Source organism: Atta colombica, unplaced genomic scaffold, assembly GCF_001594045.1.
Source record: "Atta colombica isolate Treedump-2 unplaced genomic scaffold, Acol1.0 scaffold187, whole genome shotgun sequence".
Lineage (NCBI taxonomy): Eukaryota > Metazoa > Arthropoda > Insecta > Hymenoptera > Formicidae > Atta > Atta colombica.
In genome coordinates, this window is record NW_017259279.1 from 2308778 (window position 1) to 2331885 (window position 23108).

Genomic DNA, 23108 nt, shown 5'->3' on the forward strand with positions numbered 1-23108 from the left:
CGACTTACATCAAAAATTTGTTTAGCTGATTGAGAAAGCCGACACCAGTTTACGATTCGTGACTGACCAAAAGAGCCATATGACGCGTATTGTTAATATAAATATATAGATGTTCTAAAGTGAGTTTAACAAATTAAAATTTATATACAATACGATGTTGAGGCAAAAAGAATAAGTAGACACCATCCAAATTAACACCATTATTAATAATAATCACCAAATTGATACTGCCTTTAGTTTTCTTAATACAACTTCAGCTGAGATATTGATTATAAATTACTACGAAAAAATCACCGGTTCGTTATTTATCAATACTCGAGAAAAGGGGGTCTTGTATTGAATTGGCGACGACATTATTCGCAAGAATCGCGACGCGTTGATTCTTGCTGTGAATACATCTCACGATGCACTTCGGAACGTGTCGCATCGTGTCGCGGTGCAAAGCAGCACGACGCACGCGAACATGATGTCTCGCAGTGACAAAGCAAAGACTATAGACGAACATGAGGAGATCTCATATACACGACACGTGAGTGTGGAAGCTCCTATGGATCCTCTTATACGTCATTATCCGTCCCGTTGCGCTCGTAGAATTCTCGCACGTGCGCCCGTAAATCGGCTTAACGGCGATCGCGGCCTCACACAGTCACGTTTGCCAGGTGAAACACTCTCGTTGCTTCCCGAGACCTGTTTGTTTCTCTCTTTCTTTTCCTTTTGTTTTCTTTTGCGATCTCTCTTGTTGCATTCTTCAACGCAACGCGATCCACGAATCTACGCCACACCGTGATGTAAAGTCTGCTGCACGATGCTGTTTTTTCCTGTTGGATTGCTTGCGTTTTAGTAAATTACTACTCTCTTTGGAGTGGAATCTCACTGTAAAGAGTGAAAATTGAGTCAGTCTTGAAAAAGAATGGTTCAATTTTCAATCTAAGAATAAGATTGAAAATTAATTCTGATTTCACTCTTCAGAATGACAATTCATTCTAAAAATTTTAGAGTAGAATTGTATCATAAACAACAAAATATAGAGTTTCTAATAATTTACTAACACACAAGTAATCCAGCAAAACGTGCATCGTGCAGGCTAAAGAATACAAGGTGTTTCATTGCACATAATGGCGGTCGAATACTATAGTTTTGATAAAATTTCTTTTCGATAGTAAATTTCTAATAGCTTTTGTATATTGGCTTAATAATGTTTTGGACATTTTTTTGTAATTATAATCATCGATTATATACTCGGGAGTGAAACATCTTATATTCTTACATCTGGACTACACATATCTCGATCATATGAATGATCTGTAAGAGATAGCAAGATATAAGATAGGTAGCCCAAATTTTCTTTAACAATATACGAATTTCTAAGCAGATTAATGTTGAACGGATGTTATATAGCAATGCCAAATTGAATTATAAAAGAAATTGTAACGTTTTCGTTGCTTTATAATATTTTAGCATTCATTATTTTAAAACAGAAATCTTTTATTTTTCTTTTCTGTGTACTACACCGTGCCTTATCTCTTATTTCTCTTCCGTTTTTCTTAATGATAATTTAATTCTATCCTTTTTTTATTTACAATTCCATTATTTTTCTCGTATCTTAAGGTTCTGTCTTCTTCTGAAAATGATAGTCTCTAAAAGAATTGTACAATTGCTCGACTTTGTAAGCTGTTTACGACCAACTACGTGTACTCCTTGTTTTTTTTTTTTTTTTTTTTTTTTTCGAAAAAAAGTTTCCTCGTTCATTTTCCTTGATCTGAAGATGTGACCCCCCTTATCGGAACAATGGCCATTACGATGGCATAAATTACGTTGCAGTGAAAATTTGCAGACAAGTGAAATACTGTGTTACGATATCTAGTCTCGTTCTCGAGAAACGTGTATTCGAGTTCAAAGAGCAGTTACGACTACGAAATTCACAAGAATCGTTACGTCGCCGTGTTGGATTGGGCGTTCACCAATTGTCGAGGTTCTCGTTCGAATTTTCTCGGTAATGCCACAAGAAGGATGTAAAAATTGCGAGGAATATTACGCGAAATGTTACAACGCTGTGCATTTTCTTTCTGCGTCGCAACGATAAATATATCGTTCGCGTCACGCAATGACGATTCGACATTATTGATGCGCATTTCACGATTCTTTCATAGATAAGTTTAAAGGTGAGGAAGATGAATTTAAAATTTATTACATGGCAGCAAATTATTTAAAATTAATTTAATCCTTACCTGAATAGAAACCAGCTTGTTACGTTTTAATGAACTTCGTTAACATAAATTACTTAAAATGCAAAGAAATTTTCTAGAAAGAAAGATCTAGCGCTTTTCATAATCTTGGTGCAAAAGAAGATATATTGAACATATTTTTAAGAAAACGAAAAATTTTTTTCGTTTTAATTTAAATTTTAATTATTAAAAATAAATTAATAGTAACAAGATAATATCGCAATAATATAATAAATAATTTAGAATTTCCAATAAAATTATGTAAGTTAATATAAAGCGCAGTTTTCATTATTAGATATCAAAGCGAGCAATTCCAAAGCATCCCAATTTCTTCAATTAAATAACATTTTGTTCAATCTATTTATGTAGTATTTATTAATTTCAAACAACATCCATATTAACGCATTCCAGAGAGGCAGTTAATAAATAATAATTTAAGTCAAATTTAATACATATTTTCCTTGAATTAATTATTTAACTTAATTGTTTTAATTAACAATATATTGAGTAGAGATATATCTTATATATAGAAGTGATTAAAAATAATTTAAATTGTATAATTTGACATCATACATTTAACAGTGTTGATGATAATTATGCATTGTATATTTTCGTTTGACATACAACTCGCAAGTCTCTCTAAACTTGCTGTTATCTCCTCATCGAGGATACTGAATTTCTCAAGGGAAAATCGATGCGGTGTAGATTCCTTCGAGAATATCCGAACGCCACACAATATGGTAACAAAGTTCGATATCCAATAATTAATGAAAATTAATGCCCCGTATTGCATTATCGCTAGTCAATGATGTCCAATCTTGACATTCAGAATATCATCTCGTTGTTTAGTTTCTTTAACAGAACGATCTACCTCCTGTGCCCATTATTTCTCATTGACATTGATCGAGCGTGAAAGGTATTTTTATATTTAAGTAAACTTGTGTACTTTCATGTGCGTATATATAATAATTTCTCTGCGACTCTGGTAATTCGCTTCGCGTCAAATTCGTGAAATATGACGCGTTATTTTAACTGAACGCGTAGGATAGATATTATAACGGATGTTAAGAAGAAATATGTATTCTCTCTCCGGTTTCAGCCGTTATAGATGACTTGGATTTATCGACGATATATTCTTCGATACGTTATAGCTCACCGAATTCGTCGGAACAGTTCGCGTGCGGATTTCATCCCTCATCGACAAGACGCGCGACTGCCGGCGGAAACTTCGCCGAGAGGGGCTGGCGCGCGCGTTAATTACTGTTAATTAATGATATCCGGGCGCGCCGGGCCCCGGCGGACGAGGGGCGCTGAGAGTCATTTATTACGAGCTTTAAACTTTTCGAGTATCCTCCGTCTCCCCCTGCCACCTGAACACTGAAAATGAGACGAGGGGCAGCTAGTTTTCGCGTAAATGAAAGCCGGCGCTGCACCGTGTAACGCGACCGCCCGCGCCGTTTCTCTCGTGCCTGACGAATATTACGCCATCGGAATGAGAATCGATCTTGCAGCTCTGATGCCTGGAAAATGGGTAATGGTCGATCGCGAGACAAGGAATCGTGTTAAACAATCTACCTGTCGCGCGGTGCGCGAATCCCTGCTTTTCACTTTTTCATTTTACACGAAAAGAAACAGTTTTACTAAAGTATCTAAAAATTTAGCTAGATACAGATCTCCACAGAATTATTGTCACGTTTGAAAATAAAATTATTTTCAGATCGGTATTCTAGTTGAATTTTTAGATACTTTAGCAAAATCATTCTTTCCATAGCATTATTTCAGATACTTACGATTGTGTAAGTAGTGTGTTCACTTATTACTTGTGCAGTAGACTTTCTTTATTTTATTATAAAAATATAATAAATAAATTAATATGTTTTAATTTTTTTTTAACGTGAATATAAATTGGTTCCTCACTTTGCAAAAGCAAAATTAAAAGTCAAAAGGAGATTAAAAAAGATTAAATAATAGATGTAATATAAATAATAATGTTAATGTTCATATATATTGTAATGAAAAACGTTTTTATTTAATTTTCTTGCTTTTTCTTATGATAAGCTAGTTAGAAATTTATAGAAAATTTAACCATGTTCCATTTTTTTACTTATTTAGATTGAGAAATTGAATTCTTTTTTAATAAATATTAATATTATATTTGTCAAATATCAAAAATATAGAACAAAATAAATAAAAAAATTATAAATATACATAAAACAAGATAATCATTTAGAAGGACAAAGAGAAGATATTTTCGGAAATAACAATTTTAAAAATATGATTTACACATCGCTTCGTTGGTGAGCAAACGAAGAGAAAGACGAGAGAAGATACAAAGAGACAAAGGGCTTCCGGCTTCAAGTGGTGAGAATGATAAAGGTGAAAGTTATAAGCTTCAACGAGTAGCATGCTCGTGATAAAGACACTTCCGATCACCCTCGATAGCCCTACGTGTAAAAGGCTGCAAAGGGATCTCTCAGGGTTAACTGACCTGACTTAACGTTTTCTGTATGCTCTACTTGCGTTCGTATTTAGTTAGGTAACACACCGAATTTGGGTGCAACATAATTTTGATGGAAAATTTTTTTTTATAATAACAGAATTTTTAATATATTAGTTAAAAAGTAGGTAGCGTATAATCGGCGTTTACTCTTTTAATTATTTATTTAATTAAAATTGCGTTTTAATAATATTTAGTTTTGTAAATAATACGATTTAAATATTTTTATAGTTTATTTTCATTGTTTAAATCAAAGAAAGGAATTAAAAGAATAATATCCGTTACATAAACGAGTAAATGATAATATAAACAGTTTGCTACTTTGAGATATAACGAGCCAATTATTTAGGATAAATCAGAATAGTATCTGTTGAGCCACGTATATAATATCTCGTACAATGTGAATCCGTTCAATTAGTTCTTTTATATAGATATAGCTCGCGGACACAAAATGATTCTGTTCATGCATTTACAATGCAAATTTCGTATGTTATCAATAACATAGCAGTGATCGAGGAATAAACGCAAATGTCACGCGGCTTTGCGTTACGATCGTTTGTAATAAAATACTTTTAACATATAATATTCGCGAGGCATAATTATATTCATTTGCTACATTTGACTGTTATATCCAACTGCATCGCTGGAAGCAGTCAAAACTCCATCTCCGATATTAATCTTTTATTCTTGTATGTGTTATATCACTTTTTTTTTTAATTATATCTCCCACATAAAAGAACTGATTTGCTAAAATTAAATATATATCAATCTAAAAATTCAATTAGATAGATCTGAAAATAATTGTATTAAACTATCAAAATAATCATGTAGGATGCTTGCGCTATAGTTGTAATAATGTTTAAATTTTTTACAGTATTGCTCATTTTGGAAACATTATTTTAGTTAATAAAATTATTTTGTATCTAATTACTCTTTAAATATGAATTAGATAATCATTGATGTCGGGACTATCTACTAATTCAGATTTAGAGAATATCAGTTATGCCATTGGTAATTAGTGAATTCACATGTAATTCAATTTAAAAATCAATGAAACGTGGAATACTTAACTAGTCTTGCTTTAGTATATAAATTCAATGTACATTAAAACATGCGAATATCGGTATTAATGCTGAAGCTTTCTTTCTTTTTCAGTTGAATTTTACTGATTACTCAATGCCAAGAAATTGGGTAATCAATGATTATCCACTGATTCAGATTTACAGAGTAAATTTTTAGCTACTTCAGCAAAATTCTTCTTTTCATGCAGGAACAAACAATTAACATCGATTTAGGAAGAATCGTCGATTTCTTTAACACGGGAACGTAGATAATTGATTGTTGAACTATCGGTTCTAATCATTCGATAAACCAATGTATACGTAGTGTCGGAGTTATCCTCACGGGACCAAAACAATCCGTTGAGTGCATCATCGATCAACAATTATCGTCATTAGGCGCTGACGTTTAATGCGACTAAAGTCGCATTCCATGTGATAGCATGCTGGTCGGCTCTTTTCGTCCGCAATGAAACGGTAAGCCATCAAAAGCTCTGCATTACTTATGGTTGATTGATCGATAGAGTTCACTCTCTATGTATCTTCGTCTTTCTCTAGCTCTCTCTCACTCGACGGAGCTTTAATTCGACCCGAGCGCGTTTTCGATTACCGCCCTGGTCATTACGCGATCGCGACTGAATCGCAAATTCAATTCGATCGGCATTCGGCCGTCTCTATTTGCCGAGGGCCATCATTTAGCGCATGCACTGCTCCGCTTGAGGAACAGACACGTACGTGTACACACATAAACACATATATACACTCATATGTACATAAAAAAAACTTATGTAGAAAATTTTCAAAAAGTTTTATGATCTTTAGTTTTACATAAAAATACTGTTGATTTTTTGTAAATATATTATCTGGAAAAATGTTTCCTTTATGATATAAATTAGTCCTTTTCGTAATTACGTCGTAGTAATTTAAGAAAATGTATACGTATACGTACGCATTTACTGAAAAACTTTTGAAGAAGTATATCATCTGATATACTTCGATTTTTTCTTATGAAATCATTTTTTTTAATAAAATTTTTCATTGATTTTTAACAAATATAATAGATCAAAATTTCATAAAAATGTATTTTATAAAAGATAACGAGAAATGTATGTAAAAGAGATTTTTATAGAATGTATTTAATTGAGACTTTTTTCTAGTAGCGAGAAAATTGATACGATATAAAATATATACCATATTTAATATTTACATTAATTAAAAGTTATCTGTAGAAAATTTTTAAATAGTTTCTTCTGATATTGATAATTAAAATACACTCAAGTTTTGTGATGTGAAATGTCACTTTAATTTAAAAGGACATAATTTTCTATTCAGCTCGTATTTTACATCAGTCGTGTGCAGAACGAACATTATTATTTTTTAAACAATGCATGTTTCCAACATGAACTTGTCATAGGATAAACATTATTATATAGGAACACAGAAAATATAATGTTCACATTGTCTCTGCGTGGTACGGTATACATAAAAGAAATATATATATCTTAATTAATTTTTTTCTACATATTTGAATTCATTGCTGAAAGAGATTGATATACATTACTAGAAAAAACAGACTTTTATCTAAAATAAAGGAACCTGAAATTTTTTGTAAAGTATTATATTGCTAGACATTATAAATGGATGATGAATAGCACATGAAGTTCGCATTACTGTTATTAATTTCTAATTAGATTCAATTTGACATGAAATTACCAGATCGATTGAAAATTACTATCGTTTCAAACAATTTCTCTAAAAATACGTAAAACCGATTTAATCTTCGTCCTTAGCATTTGCTTTGCACATATTTGCCTACAATGTTTTCTTTATCACTTTAATTTTATTAAAGTGATAAAGATTAAATTACGGTCGACTCGTGTATTTCATAACATTTGTTTTAGATATGGAAAAGAAAAATGCATATTGTATACGTACAAGTTAAAAATAGACAATGAAAAAATTAATTAAAAAATATAAATAAATATGATAAATAAATATAATTTTTATTGAATGAAAGTTTATCTTAATAAAATAGACAGAATAGTGAGAGAAAAATATTTGGTATTGAGAGTACAAATTAGTTCGGTCCAGTCAAAAATGCATTTATTTCAAAACAAAATGAATGAACAGATCAGTTAAAGTCCATCGCTGTCTACTACTTTTTCCCATCTCTCAGGCAATTTTCGAATTCCATCTCGAAAAAATGACTCTTTAGAGGCGATCCAATTTTGGTGCCAATTTTCGATTTCTGCGAAAAAAGTGAACCGATGACTTGCTGCATCCTTCGGAACAACTAGTAATCAGAAGGAGTAATGTCCGGAAAATACGGCGGGTGCGGTAAAACATCCCATTTGAGCGTTTCCAAATATTTTTTTACGACTTTAGCGATATGAAGTCGAGCGTTGTCATGAAGAAGAATAATTTTATCATGTCTTTGCTCGTATTCCGGTCGTTTTTCTCGCAATGCACGGCTGAAACGAATCAATTGTAGCCCGTAATAAAATCAGGTTTTAGCAGCTCATAGTAAACAAGACCTTTTTGGTATCACCTGATACAGAGCATAATCTTCGAACTTTGAATGTTCGGCCGTGGTGTTGATGTTGAGGTTGATGGTAACGATTGACCAGGCTTAACGTAGTATTTTTTCTTCTTGGGGTTGTCGTAGAATATCCACTTCTCATCTTCAGTCCGATGCAAAAAAACTTTTTCTCTGTTGTCTTTGAATCTGTTCGCAAATGAAAAATCGCCTTTCAACGTCTCTCGGTTTCAGTTTATAAGGCACCCAATTTCCTTGTTTTTGAATCATTCCCATGGCTCTCAATCGTACAGAAACGGCTTGTTGAGTTACTCCCAATGATTCTGCAAGCTCCTCTTGACTCTGATCTTCTTCGAGTAATGCCTCTAATTCTTTGTCTTCGAATTTTTTTGGCTGTCCAGAGCGAGGCTTGTCTTCAACGCTGAAATCTCCATCCTTGAAACGTCGAAACCATTCCCTACATGATTTATCAGTTGGAGCAATGTCACCATAAACTTCGACAAGCATTCGATGGGCTTCAGCTGCACTTTTCTTCCAATTAAAGCAGAAAATCAAAACCTCCCGCAAATGCTGCTTGGTTAACACAAAATTCGACATTTCAAACACAGTAAAAATCAAGGTTTTTGTATGAAACTCAAAGCGATATAAACTGAATATTATTAGCAGATGTTTAATCTCTTTGAAACCGCCAAATTTAGCTGTCACTATGAACCATTCACAACAGCTGGAGCCATCTTTAGGGAAACGGACTGAATTAATTTGTACTCCCAATATTTGAGACTATAATTATATACAGATAAAATAATTATGGTTAAAAGCTCCATTTTTATTTATTTTGTTACTATTGTAATGTTAGTAATAACCATATATTTATAGTTCTCTAAAACATGAAAAAATTGTACTATATTATAATAAATATTAATATAGTAAAACATCAAGATATAAATAAAAAATATTTTATTCCGTAAATGCAATCGTAATTATAATTATTAAAACTATTTTCTTAAGTTCACTTTATTATTTATGTAATAATAACTAAAAGATATGTAGAAAAAGTTAAAGATTTTCAAGCAGCGTGTTTACTTATTATATAATAGTACCATATTATTGATTATATTTACATGATTAAAACAATTATAAATATATAATTATCTCAAAAAATAATTATAAACTGTAGTTAAATTTTAGTAATTGCAACCATTTTTCCTCTTAGTAGTTCCTTTAGAGAATAGCTTTATTCTATCTATTTTGATAGGATAGCTTTTCGGATCTGTTATGATACAAATTTCCCATAATGGGAAAATGTGCAGGATATCCTGAAACCAATATCAAGCCACGTGACAATTTCCAAATGATATTAGTATGTTATGACGTATCGACATTTAAGCACACGTCAGAGATACTATTGTCGTTAGTTCGTGAATTTAATTATACCTCGCTCGACCGAGCGTTTATTGACGTGGGCATGATTCGCTAATAGATATAATTAATTGTGCAACAAAACATGTGTATCAAACTCCTACCCCTTTCGCGAGATTTACTTCGGTACATGCGCGGTACTTCGTGCGTTGCCCGTATAACCGTTATTATGTCTGTGTAAACATTCACGTACATGATAATAAAAGTACGCGCGGGACGCGTACTCGTAGATAAAATGGTTTGATCGTTGCTTGGAAAAGCCTTCCCTTTGCAGAAAGTAGTTAATTAGTTCCTCGAGCAAGTGCGAATAAGTTGCAGTTACTGATAAATGTATACATTCGTTTCGCATCCACAAAGCCGCTGTTTATGCGATCTTACAGCTTTATTCAGCTTGTCATTCCTTTTAATCGATTTTATAAAAAAAATGTCAATATAGTCAAAATAAGAATCTATTTCATAACTTGAAAGGACGAATTTTAATAACATACGTTTTTGTTTCCTCTTATGAATACAATTACAAACAATTGAGTTATTTTATTTTTCAAATATCAGTGTGAAAATTATAATCTAATGTGTTTATAAAATAATAAACACTTTGATTTCTTTATAAAAAAAAATTACGAAAATTTAATATAAAAATGCGAACACTTACATCAGCAATTACGAATAACTTCTATATTTATAGGTTTTTTGATTATTTCAGCATCACAAATAGGATGCTTAAAATAAAATTCATTTAAAATAAAATTCACTCTTTCTCACTTTTCCATCCTGTCTTCTATTGTATCCTTTAACTGTCTCTTCAATTCTTATCCTACAGCCAAATCAGATTCGATTAGAGAACTGAAGACCACTTCCAAAGAAAGGAGAAGACTTACCCCAGCGAGAAAATGCTTCGCTAATTCTATTAGTTGTCATTTTCGACATTTTCCACTTTGAGCATCAGCCTTTACGTGGCTCTAATTTTAATTCTGCCTTCATCTACTTCATCATTTTCAATCCTCTTTAGTCCTGCTACGAAACGACGAAAGGCTGTCATTACATAATGACGTTGATAAAATTATTTTCATAATTTGCGTACTATGCATTGATAATCTCTTTTTTACATTTTTACTTAAGTATTATTGTTTGCTGTTTTATTTAATAAAATATTAATCTTTTAACGACTAACTTACTTAAGAAAATATATAGCACAATTCAGAGGATTATCAAAATGTAAATTTTATAGATTGTTCTTATTACATTTGAGTATCTATGTAAAATTTGAGCACAATTCTTTTATCAATTTAAAAAATTATTTAATTTTTTTGTTTGTTTTGATCCATTCCACTCCATTTGATGGCATTATTATACGGTTCAAATCGATCTTTTGGGCCTTCTTTAGATGAAGTTTCGAAACAATGATTTTTTTTCAGAATTAAGTTGTTAAGCTAATGCCCAACCTCCAATCTAGGAAAGCAATACATATACATGGGACCTACAGTTTATAATACCGGTTTCAAACGGTGATAGCAAATATACTTTCGGTAATTTTCCATTGCCTTCTGAGAGATAGCAATCAAATCAAATTTTTGTGTTCTGGACTTGAACTCTTCAGCATAGAAAACAGCCGCTCTACACTCTACGTCACGATTGTCACATGTTTGCCTTGATTGTTAAAATCGCGTTTTGTAGTTTATTTGCATGAAGAATAGTGAATGAAATCAAATTTACTACATATACTAATAAAACTTTAATAAATATTTGTGCAAAGATTTGAAGAGAGAGAGAGAGAGAGAGAGAGAGAGAGAGAGAGAGAGAGAGAGAGAGAGATCCATCTGTTTGTTTGAAAATTATTTATCTAAAACTGTAACAAAATATGGTAATTGCTCTGCATAAATCATTAAAAGCCAAACAATTTTTGCTTTTTGCGGTTAATTTTAGGACGTATTTATTATGATAAAATTTTTTGACCGATATTGATTTTTTTTGACTAATATTTTTAGCTATTTTACAAAACATCCTTAATTATAACATTCGATTAGCTGATTTCAAATTTTTTTCGTTTCTCTAAAAAACATGTATTACAAAAACAAAAATAATATTAATTAACATTTCAAGTCATACGACAGCAATTTTTTTATTCTTTTCGTTTCTATTTTTTCATTCTCTTTTCCATTCTTTTTTCTTTATTCATTTTGCCAACTGATATGTTTTCTTTTCTTTTTAATTCTTTAAGCTCTTTTGTCTATTCCAATTCTTTTTACAGTGAAACATATGACAAGGATAAATCAATCGACGCATAGCAATTCGTGCGATCGAATTTTATTTATCGACATTTCTCATGATCAAGTGCGTCATCTTCAATTCCGGTATAGACAGCACAAGCTCATGTGTTGTCGGGAACCATGAAATTCGGTCTCACATATCAATGGAGGTCCTGCGACCTTCCTTTAGGATAGACCAATATTCAGCGCCATGTCATTTCACGGCACGTCGAGCTCATCGTTCTCACGAAGCACATCGGTTCCGTCATCAAGGGTTCAAAATGTTATTATGATTCTTTTCAAATTTCAAGATTTTACGTGTCAAGAGGAAATGTCGAAAATAAAATTCTTCGAGATCTACAATAAATTCTAAAAATTTATAGATATAAATTACGATTTGCAACGTTTGAATTAAATTAATATTTTAATAGATACTAATATTTTGATACTTTTGCAAAATATGATTCAATTTGCAATCTCCCAGATCAAATTCAAAGCAGACGGGAATGCGAAAAATCGCAGATATAATATTTATAGAAGTTACGTGAATAAAATATCAGATTTATAAAATTCAGATAATTTGAAAATATCTTAAAATGCGCGCAAAAAATCATACGATTTAAAAGATCAGACTTTATATAATCATTTTTGTAATATTATTATTACAAAATTCTAGCACTATATGAAAAAAGTTTAGAGACTCTCGACTTTGCTCTTTATCCCAAATTTCGAAAATCTATAAATGCTGAATTTTATATTATAAATGCCATAAAATTACTTTAATGAGATTGATCGCCGACAGTTGTCTAATACATTAGAGAAGATCTTAATGATATAAAGTTAAAAATTTAATAACATAAAATCTTTTATATAATATATTAGATAACTGTTGGTGATCTTCTACATTATTAAAGTACATTATTTAAAGTAAAAAAATCAGAATTCGTATATTTTGATACAAAGTTAAAAATTCAATTATATAAAATCTTTTATGTAACATAGGTATAAGACAATTCAAGAGCTATCTTTGAATTTATTTTACGCGTTTAATGGTTTTGTTGACACACATATAGAAACTGCGGATTATTCGAACGTTTCCCTCGAAAAAATCACGCATGCAGACATAGATATCGGGACAGCTGCTTATTTATACGTGTTGCGTGCAACACCTTCTGCGCCTCGTCAGATCACGGACATGGTATTTGTTTCGTGTGTACATATACCCGATCGCGCGAATGCTTGTGTGCAAAACGCCATCGCGTTTTATCGTTCGGATTCACGAGATCATACCACCGTGATACCGCGCCATCGCCGCTAATATCCGACGATACAGGCTGCTGCAAATGCAAAGCCGACTCGTATCCTTTCGCCAATACGAGCGAAATAACATCGCGAAATTCTTTTTCGTAGCTGCATTTTTTGCGCGTCCCAAAACGGCTGGACAAAAAAGCTTTTTTAAAGTTTAATGTAAAAATAAAAAATTGAACGTGCATTTATTTGTTTTTGATGATTTTGTGCATGAATTGAGTAGAAAATATAAAAATATTAAACAAAATACCTTTTAAGATTATAATGTGAATACACAACAAGTAGGAAATAAAGGTCCTAAATAATCAAACTGGATTGTTAATGCTCAAATAATTTGGTTTGAATTTAACTAACTAATTGCCAACTAATTGCGAAGATTTAACGACTGCTTATAGATCTTACCTTTCTAGTATAAAAACATTAACATCCACGTGCAGATCGCTACATTATTTCTCATCCGTCAGTTACATTCGCGATGCGTTTCACTTGGGCTGTATTGTTTGATGATTACGGATGAAGCTTTATATCCGATCAATCACGCTTGACGGGTACATTGGGCAGCTGACTCGAGTGGGTTAATGCGTCCATCGATTATAGATGCACGTTTCAATGATGAATCCGTGTCGGAATCGATTGCTGAGCAGTGCCGTGCTGCTGTTAACACACATTTAATCCGCGATGTGATATTTCACTATGACTTCCGGCTCTTTTTCAAGTCGAAAGCTCGCCGCGTCCCCGATTTTTCACAAGCATCGCCGATATATCGATCGCAATTACGAGGCGCCGCGCATTTTACACACGTCGAACAGTCCATTATCGCAACGATTAATTCCGATGAAATATCGGGGCGAACAATTTTGATTGTTGCGATACAACGTTATAGCAAGAAACAATATGGTTACATCCATGAGAAATATATTGTTATGCCAACGTATTTATCGAATAAATGTCTACAAAATTTACATGCATAAGTTTCGATAAGAAACTTCCGCGTTTAGATTAGCACGCGCTATTCTTGGGCACACGCAGCGTGGTAGACAGTTTATTTTTATAACGATGATACATATTAGAAGGATTTGAAGACACTTTCTTTATCTTTCAAGCACAACCATTCTCCGATCATTACCTAGTGAGAAGCATTTCACTCAATAGGAAACGCGAGCGCCAAAGTTTTTGCAACATGTCTATCTCCCGTCGCCCGCCCCTCTGAATTTAATTTACCCCTAAATAGTCGACGGTGGCAAGTAGAAATGCCTCGGACGAACTTTCTTGCTTGACCCACTTAACGATTTTACGTCCGGCCGCTGATGGGCCGATGGAATCGGTCTCAAAACGAAACTCTGGCGCAACTGATTTCTCTTTTTCGTATTGAACCTAATATATAAGCTTGTGAAATCGACATCAAAATTATATATATTGCTGTCTTTCTTTTAATTACTATGAATTTTTCTTTAATTCATTATTGTTGACATGCAGGGACTACTACTGTCTTATATTATTAAATATATAGATATGTAGAATATTTACTTTCGTTATTACTATTTTATCGAAAGGGGGAAGATTGAAGTAGAAAAAAGAATACTTTTATCTATTTTTTCATTCATTACCGAGTGTTCCATTTATCCTTTATCTCGCTAACCGCTCGTTGATACGCACGATAAAATGCTTTACTTAATTATCAAAAGAAAGAGAGATATTAATTGAACGCGAACGAGAACCCGTTCAAATTTATTTGTGAAATTATACGCGTGTAATAATGGCAATAATAAAACGATTTATTTTTTATGTAATTTTAAAAAGTATCTCGACGCCATAATGTTCTATTATTTTATTTTCATAAGTATTTGATAATTGCATATCGAATAAAATTATTGTAACATCATTAATACACACAAGATATTTATATTTCTTTATATGGTATAAATGAGAAACGTTCTGTTTTGTGAAATGCCAGAGTGATAAAAGAACAATTTTGTGTGTATATTTTATAGATATGAGAAAAGAAAGATCCTCCCTCCCTTCTCGATGACATGCAATTGTAATTATACTCCGCGGGCTACTATTGCTTCATTCTGCGAGTCGCGCGAAAGAAAAAAAAAGCGACAAACACGACTAAAAAAAGTTTAAGAAATTAGAAATTCTGAAATTCGATGATTTTGATATTCTAAAGATGATCTTCAATATTTTTTAGAACATAAAAATCTCAAGATCTGAAAGCTCTAGGATCTTTGAAAATTTTGAAACATATTCTACAAGAAAAACAATTCTGGAATAGGAGAATCTAGAAATTCTAAAAATTCAATGAATCCAAGATTAGGAAGTACATAAAAATTCTGCAGATCCACGAATCCACAACTCAAGAGTTTTGAGAGTTTCAAATTCTAAGAATTTATCGGGATTCGAAGATTGCAGAATCCAAGTGTCTAGGAATGTTTTGGAAAGTCGAGGATCCATGAATCTAAGTTTACCGTGTTTTTCGGTCAAAATGCGTGAAACATAAGAAACATAGGAAGTTCGATACAGTGCACATTTGATGTTCAAGGTGCATAATTCTTACCAGGCTGTAGCGAGATTGCGTCCGTCTAGGATTGCGAGTCACGGGGCACTGAGCTTGCAAGACACATCCAGGCCAACAGACCGCGCTTGCAAACCTCGCGACTCGTAAGCTCGCTTATCGTCTCTCCCTTCCACCACCGCCCATCGCAACTCTTCACTTAACTCAGTATTTTCCTCCCTAAATTTTCTTGAGTCATCGAAAGAAGATTTACTGTGAGATTGCGATTATTATTACTTAGAAATTATAAATAATTGACTGACACGCTGTACGCATCTCTATTTTTGAGTATTTATCTTTTCATTTTTTATTAATCATAAATCATAGGGATTTTTAAGGCAGTTTTTAAAAATATTATAATATTAAATATTACAATATTTAGAACATTAAAGAGCCCTGAAATTTTTTAATTTTCTAATGTTTGAATCTAAAATACTGAGATTTGGATTTCAAACTCTTTCCTAATTAATTTTACGGCGTTCAACTCATTGAATTCAACGAGCATGCATCCGAAAAACTCGAAAGCTTCGTGTTACAACTTGTCGCAAAGTTTGTCTTTTCGATACGCTCACAACACGATCAATGATTGCGGAATTGAATTTATGCCAACGCAGTTACAGCTTTTCCCGAACTAATCCTCGATTTCATCTAGCGTCGCGTTTAACGACTGCCAAAAATACGCGAAGTCGGACTATCCATTTATTCGCGTCACGAACTTCGATACACTGCGTCTCGGCGGATTTTTTTGCCGATTGGCAATTATCGCGAGCGATTTGTTCCCGCAAGTGCGGACTATTTCGATACACAGGACAACGATATAAAAGTGATTAAAGCGGAATAAATAGTAAATCCGCATGCCGACGGCGATAGATTGGTAAAAATTGGACTTTTGCGATCCGCGCAGCGCAAAGTTTCGATGCAGTATCAATTTATCATTGTTACACTTGTGGGGAGGGCTCTTGCTAGTGCTGGCGCGTATCGAAGCAGGAGCAATTCGCGATAGCGATTAGGCGCGAAACGACGTCGTAATCGCCGACACGAAAGGAATGAACTTGAAGCTATCGATGGTAATAGAAATAAAAAGCGCACCGATTGACGGGCCTTGACCGAAACCATCAATGTTTTTGCTAGTATTGATAATCGACATGCAGAATGATCGAAAACTTATATATATACAATCTACAGTTATTACGGTAATTTTAACACACTTTAATATTGAATATATATGAATATGTTACATCAGGATTGGAAAAATTACTTACATATAAGTTACTTTTTAGGTTATCTTATACATATTTGTTATAGAAATTGAGTATAAAGTTAATACAAAATTGGAGCAAATAATGATAAAATTTAATATAAAAAATAAAATACTCGAATTAACTTATTGTACTTAATTTCTGTAATAAAGAGTAATTTATAAGTAATTTGTAAAGTAAAGCTTTTCTAATCCTGTGTTACACACATATATCACGCAATCAAATATTCCATTGTTACAGTTGTCGCGATTGTTGAATATAGCAACATATTTTAATATTGTTAGTTTTATGAGAGGTAGTGTGAATAGAGATCTTTATATATTCTGTTAAAAAATACTATTTTATATATATATATGCGAAATAAAGTTATTTATATATAGTTTCTCTCGCTCACAATTGTCTCTATAATTTTTTTATTTTGAAATACTAACGTAGTGCTAGTGGAAAACGAGATATTTAAATTACATTTGATTTGAACAGTTAATAATAATTTTTACGCACTTTTTTAATGAGTAACTATCGTATTACGTATATATTTTAGTTTCGTGACTTTTCGATCATTCTGTATCCACATTTCGCGTACGTGTATTCGTGCGGTGTTTGCGAGCAAAGGGCACCACGTGAGGCTGTTGATTTTCCCACAGTTATCAAGGCAGTCACGTTATCGGCATTCCGAAGGCTATCTGTTCGCCTTGCAGCGTGATTAAATTGATACACTATTCTGCAAATATATGCTAATAACGACAATATTGTATCTAGCATAAATGTTAATCACCGACAACATTATATTGTTGTGTCGTTAATTATATCTCTCATCATATTATATATAGGTAAAGTATTATATAGTTTCAGTCATTAATGTATGAACATATAATTCTATATTCAGCTAAAGAGAACAAGCTACACGAATCAATTTTATACATTTTTTTTTTTAAATCACATTATACGGAATTGAAATTATGATGTGTGAAGATTATTTTTCCAAAAATTTTTGTTGATGATATTGAAATATTTAATTAAATTTTTTTGTGTAGAATATATATTGCATATAAAAATAATATATATGCAATTGGAAATTTAAAATTTGCCGAATCGAAAAATGAAGAAGTTTATAAAGAAATTGATTCTTGCAAAAAGATTAATATATTTGCAAGGAAAATCTGGAAGCACCGCGCCGGCGATAGAGAAAATAAAGGATACAAGTAGATTTTATCGAAACTGTGAGCTGTGGTAAGATACGGCAAAATTCCAGTGGGAAAGGAAAGGCACGCGATTCGCAAGTATCTTTCGGAATACTTAGTACAAAGTATCGGAGTACTTCGAGCATCTTAAGTGGCGATCGGAAAGTTTTCTATCGATAACTCGCAATTTTCGTCGACATTCTTATCACGTTAACCACAGGATATCGAGGATTATTATAATTTTCTTCGTAATAATGAAGAAATATATTATCTAATTTATTTTTAATGGTTATTAAACTAATCAAAGATGTATTATTTTATTTTCTGATACATTTGTTTAGAATAACAACAATGAAGTACAACAATTTGCGGGCATTAAATTGAATCGCTAAGCGATTACATTTTATTTCTTTTTTATGCGAATTTTTTATGCGCAAGAAGTAAAAATGGGAAATCTACTTTCAAAGTCAGGATTTAAAAAATTTCGCGTGTTTATTTTCGGAATAATTTAAAAAGTTTTTGTCAGATAATACATTTACCTAACTGTCACTCGATAAATCTTCTCGTGCTCACTCTCCTGTTCGATCTTTGAGAAGATTCCTTCACAGAGTCGTGGAATCAGTCCTGGGTCCTCCTGCAAAAATAAAACTGATTAAGGTAACTCCGGCAAATACGCTGCACTGAGATTTACGCCGCAGAAGTCAGAAAAAATAGAAGGGACGGGAAAAATTTTCTCGCAACTATTCTGTTATATGCCTTTACATTATATTAGTATGTTGTATTACGATTTCAGTTTCTTACTGTTAGTATTAATGAAATTATTGTGAATTGGATCGATTTGTCACTGTACTCTCTAAATCTAAATCAGTGGACAGTACTATCACTAATTATTCAGTGACATACTTTGTACTGATAATCAGTGAAGTTCAACTAAAAAAGAAAGAATATTTGAACATTATATAACTAAAATTTCAATATTTGCACGTTAATTTCAATCTTCCAATACCATATTCATTGAATTTAAGCACTAAAACAAGAATTAGTTAGATTACATAATAAAAATTAGCTAGATTAGGTATCGCACATTTAATTCACTGATTATCAGTGGCACTGATAATATTTTGATGATTATCCACTTGGCACTGATTATATTTAGCACTGATATCAGTTATTATCCATTGATTCAGATTTAGAGAGTAATAAGTAACGCCATCATAAATTAAAGTCTATACATAAAATGATTACTGTAGGACGTATAAAAGACTTAGTGATTATTTCGTGATACATACATGTAGTGGAATAGTAAAGCGTGTTGTATAATAAAATGCAAGTGCTTTGTTTTCGTATTATTTGTTTAGTTTGTTGTCTTGTATTTCCCATCTGTTTGGGATATGCGGTATTTTTAGCGAGCGGGATTTATGTCCAAAGCATACAAAGTGCGCAGATTGAATTCAGTGCACTAAATGCAATAAACGCATTATATGAAATATGTACCTTATGTCATAACACTTGTAATATATGTAGGAAGATTATAATTATTATTTATTATTTCATATATATATTTACCATTCCTATTCTTTAATAAAACTTTTTTAATACATTTTATAAGTTATTATGTCATTTTACGTCTTATTTATTTGCATTATTTTTAAATTTTTCATGAGCTGTATATACTCCCCTTCCCCTTATAAGAAGCTATATATCTTATTTCTATAAGACAAAAGTGCAAGGGTTTCAAAAAGTTTATTTTCATATGAAAAATAAATTTCGAATTTCTAATATTTTTTTCATAGTAGTAGACAATACAAAGTTTTAATACTGATATAGTTCGTTTACTTTAAACATAATACTTAATAAATTAAGTTTTTGATAGGTGCACCGTATATATTAGAGTTATGTTGTATATAATGATGAAATTATCGCAAATTTAAAAATGAAGAAAATGTTTGAATTTAATATTTGTCATTTAATTGTAATTTTTATTGTTATAGAAGTATTATCTAAAGATAATGCATAAGATAATACATAAAAGAGATAGATATGATAGAACAATAAATAATTTTATTTAAGACAAGATTTATCCAGAATATTATAATATTTCTAGATTAGCTATAGTTTATCTCAATCGATCATTTCTCTACATTTCTGTAGATATCAAACGGTCGAAATAAAAAAGAGGATAAACAAAACGAGAGAATTTGTTCTGTGGAAAGAATGAAGGTTCAGTCAATAAAATCTATTCAGACCGGAAACAACGCGCGGTACCTTAACGAGGGGGGGGTCTTGTCAATTTCAAAATTTGATGCATTATTAACCAGCGCTTGAAGCGTCCTTTCATAATTGAAATCCGACAAACGAGTACGTACTGTACAGCCACAACACGTGCTGCGCTTTTAAAAGTCTGCTCACCCACCCTCGTTCTCCACCACCCACCTTTTCACTCCCATACCATGCATCCCCTCGCACCCAGATGCATCTCCCAAACGCGCGCGAATACGCCTGCGGAGGTCGCCATACAATTTAATTAAACGCCATTCCGCAAAAACAGTTTCAATTTACTGTTTGAAATTTTCGAGAAATGGAATGTCGATTCGATCCGGCAACAAGCTCTCTTTCTCTCTTGTCGGCCAATTAAAGCAATACGATATAATAATTTCGCGAATGTGATTGCTATGGAGAAGAAGATATACAAAGTGGGAAAAGGAAAATGACGAATAATCAGATCGATACTATTTGAACTTCAAATATGCATTCAGTTTATGCAGAATGCAAAAAATCTAGTTTCACGAGGATGTTATATCAGAGCGTTTGAGTTGATGGAAACTAAATATTTTTTGGAAAATTCATTCCGCCGATTTTACTTTGTTTGGCAATACGATAGTAAAATAAGTGAGATTTTAAATTAATATAATAATTATATTGTGTTAGTGCAGATGTGATAATGAGTTTTATTGCATTTGAAACGTCGATATTCAAGCTATTTTACATTTGGCATGTTCTCAGGAAGAGATTACTACTGAAAGATAAAAACTTTATGAGAGGTCGAAGTTTAGAAATGTAAAGATAGTGAACAGTATTCTGAAATGAATAATTTTTAATTATTTAAAATTTTACTGATTAATGATGGAACAATAACGGTAGTGTATAAAAATATATTAATTATTAAGAAAAAGTGAAAATGTATAACAATTAATTAAAATAATGAGTACAGTATTAAAATAAGTACAAATTGCATATAAATAATATAAATAAATTAGAACAATATTTTTATTCAAACATCAATCTCTTATATCGGTTATGAGAAATTTGAGAGAATCAAAAAAAATGTGTTTGTATATAACCGTTGTAATTAAAATATATTCATGAGAATGTAAAATCTGTTAACCATGATATGAAAAATTGAACTTACAAGAAACTTTTAATTTAGTCAAGCAGTAAAACAGCTCAATTTCATTAAATATTATTTTAAATGTTTGTCAATTTTTATGTTTCAAAAACTTGATATTGGCATTTCGATATGGTACTCTACGCACAATGCTCAATTCGCACATGTTTAATAAAATCAGAATTGTGGAACATATTATAGCAATTAACAGCTTGTTAATTAAACAGATATTTGCCAATAATATAATGAGCCAATAGCATTTTATCATCGATATTTTCAGCGTACAGCTTCATTAAAAACTTCATTTTGCTGATTTATGATTGTAAAATACAGATAAAAGTATTTCGAATCGCCGAAGAAAAGAATATTTCCAAAAGGAATAGAATAATTTATTATCTATTTGAATAATTTATTATCTATTTGATCTTCATAAAAAGGTTAGGAAGATAATAAAGTTTTTCGGTGAAATTAATTAATTTTTTGTTGGATCTGCGAGTCGAAACTTTTAGATCCATGTATGCACGAATATTTTCGTGGATATTGCGAAAACGTCAGCGGATACAACGCTGATGACAACGGAACGCTGTCTGACTGAAATAAAAGCAAATAGATTGCGCTCGCTCTACCGCATTGTGCGCGGAAAATAAAAAAAAAATAACATTTCGCGATATATTAATAAAACGCGAGATAAATCAAAGTAATTCTCGACTCGCGCGTGCATAGTGCGCGCTTGTGAAAATAATATCGCCGGTGTATCGACGAAACGGAGCGCACAGGTCGACGATATATGGAGGAGGTCTATTATGCCCCGCAAAAATGAAAATAAAGTGCCAATCAGATTTATTACGAGATAAATCGAAACAATTTGCACATTGCACGTTGACCCGTAAATACATCATCACCGGTTTATTCAGACGGCAAAAGAGTTCTGCAATGCCACTGCACAAAAATAACATTGACAAAATAGACATAAAATGCAAAATGTATTTTAACGGGCAATGAGAACATGCTTGGAATCGCAAATGCAATTTTTTCCTTATATTAGGTGTGGGAAAAAGTTCGTGGCGTTTTTCTCGTTACATCTAACGAGAAAAACGCCACGAACTTTTTGGAACAATTTTTTCCCATTTTATTTCTATACTATTGAATAAAACTTTGAGATATTTTACATAGAAATCAATACCTTATTGATATAATTTATTTTGATGTAGCTAATTTTGTTAGTATATATTGTTAATATAATAACTTAAAACTTTTCTTATTTCTTTCTGATAAGATTACAAGTTAATAATTACATTTTCTGATCCATTATTTAATTATTAGACACGATGTGAAAACAAAATATTATTAATAAAATTGATATTATTAATATTTGTTAAGTATGCGATATAATATTTTATAATAGTTTATATAATATTCATTTATAAATTATCATTTAAT

At 31.9% G+C, this 23108-nt stretch overlaps 1 protein-coding gene across 1 annotated transcript in view; it reads right to left on the bottom strand.

Annotated features, from left to right (window-relative positions):
- Positions 1–23108, bottom strand: part of LOC108686632 (centromere-associated protein E-like) — a 43959-nt gene that overhangs the window by 13529 nt on the left and 7322 nt on the right. Inside the window, exon 3 of the mRNA XM_018192057.1 lies at positions 18823–18917. Coding sequence (XP_018047546.1) covers positions 18823–18917 — 95 coding nt within the window. The remainder of the gene's footprint in view (positions 1–18822; positions 18918–23108) is intronic.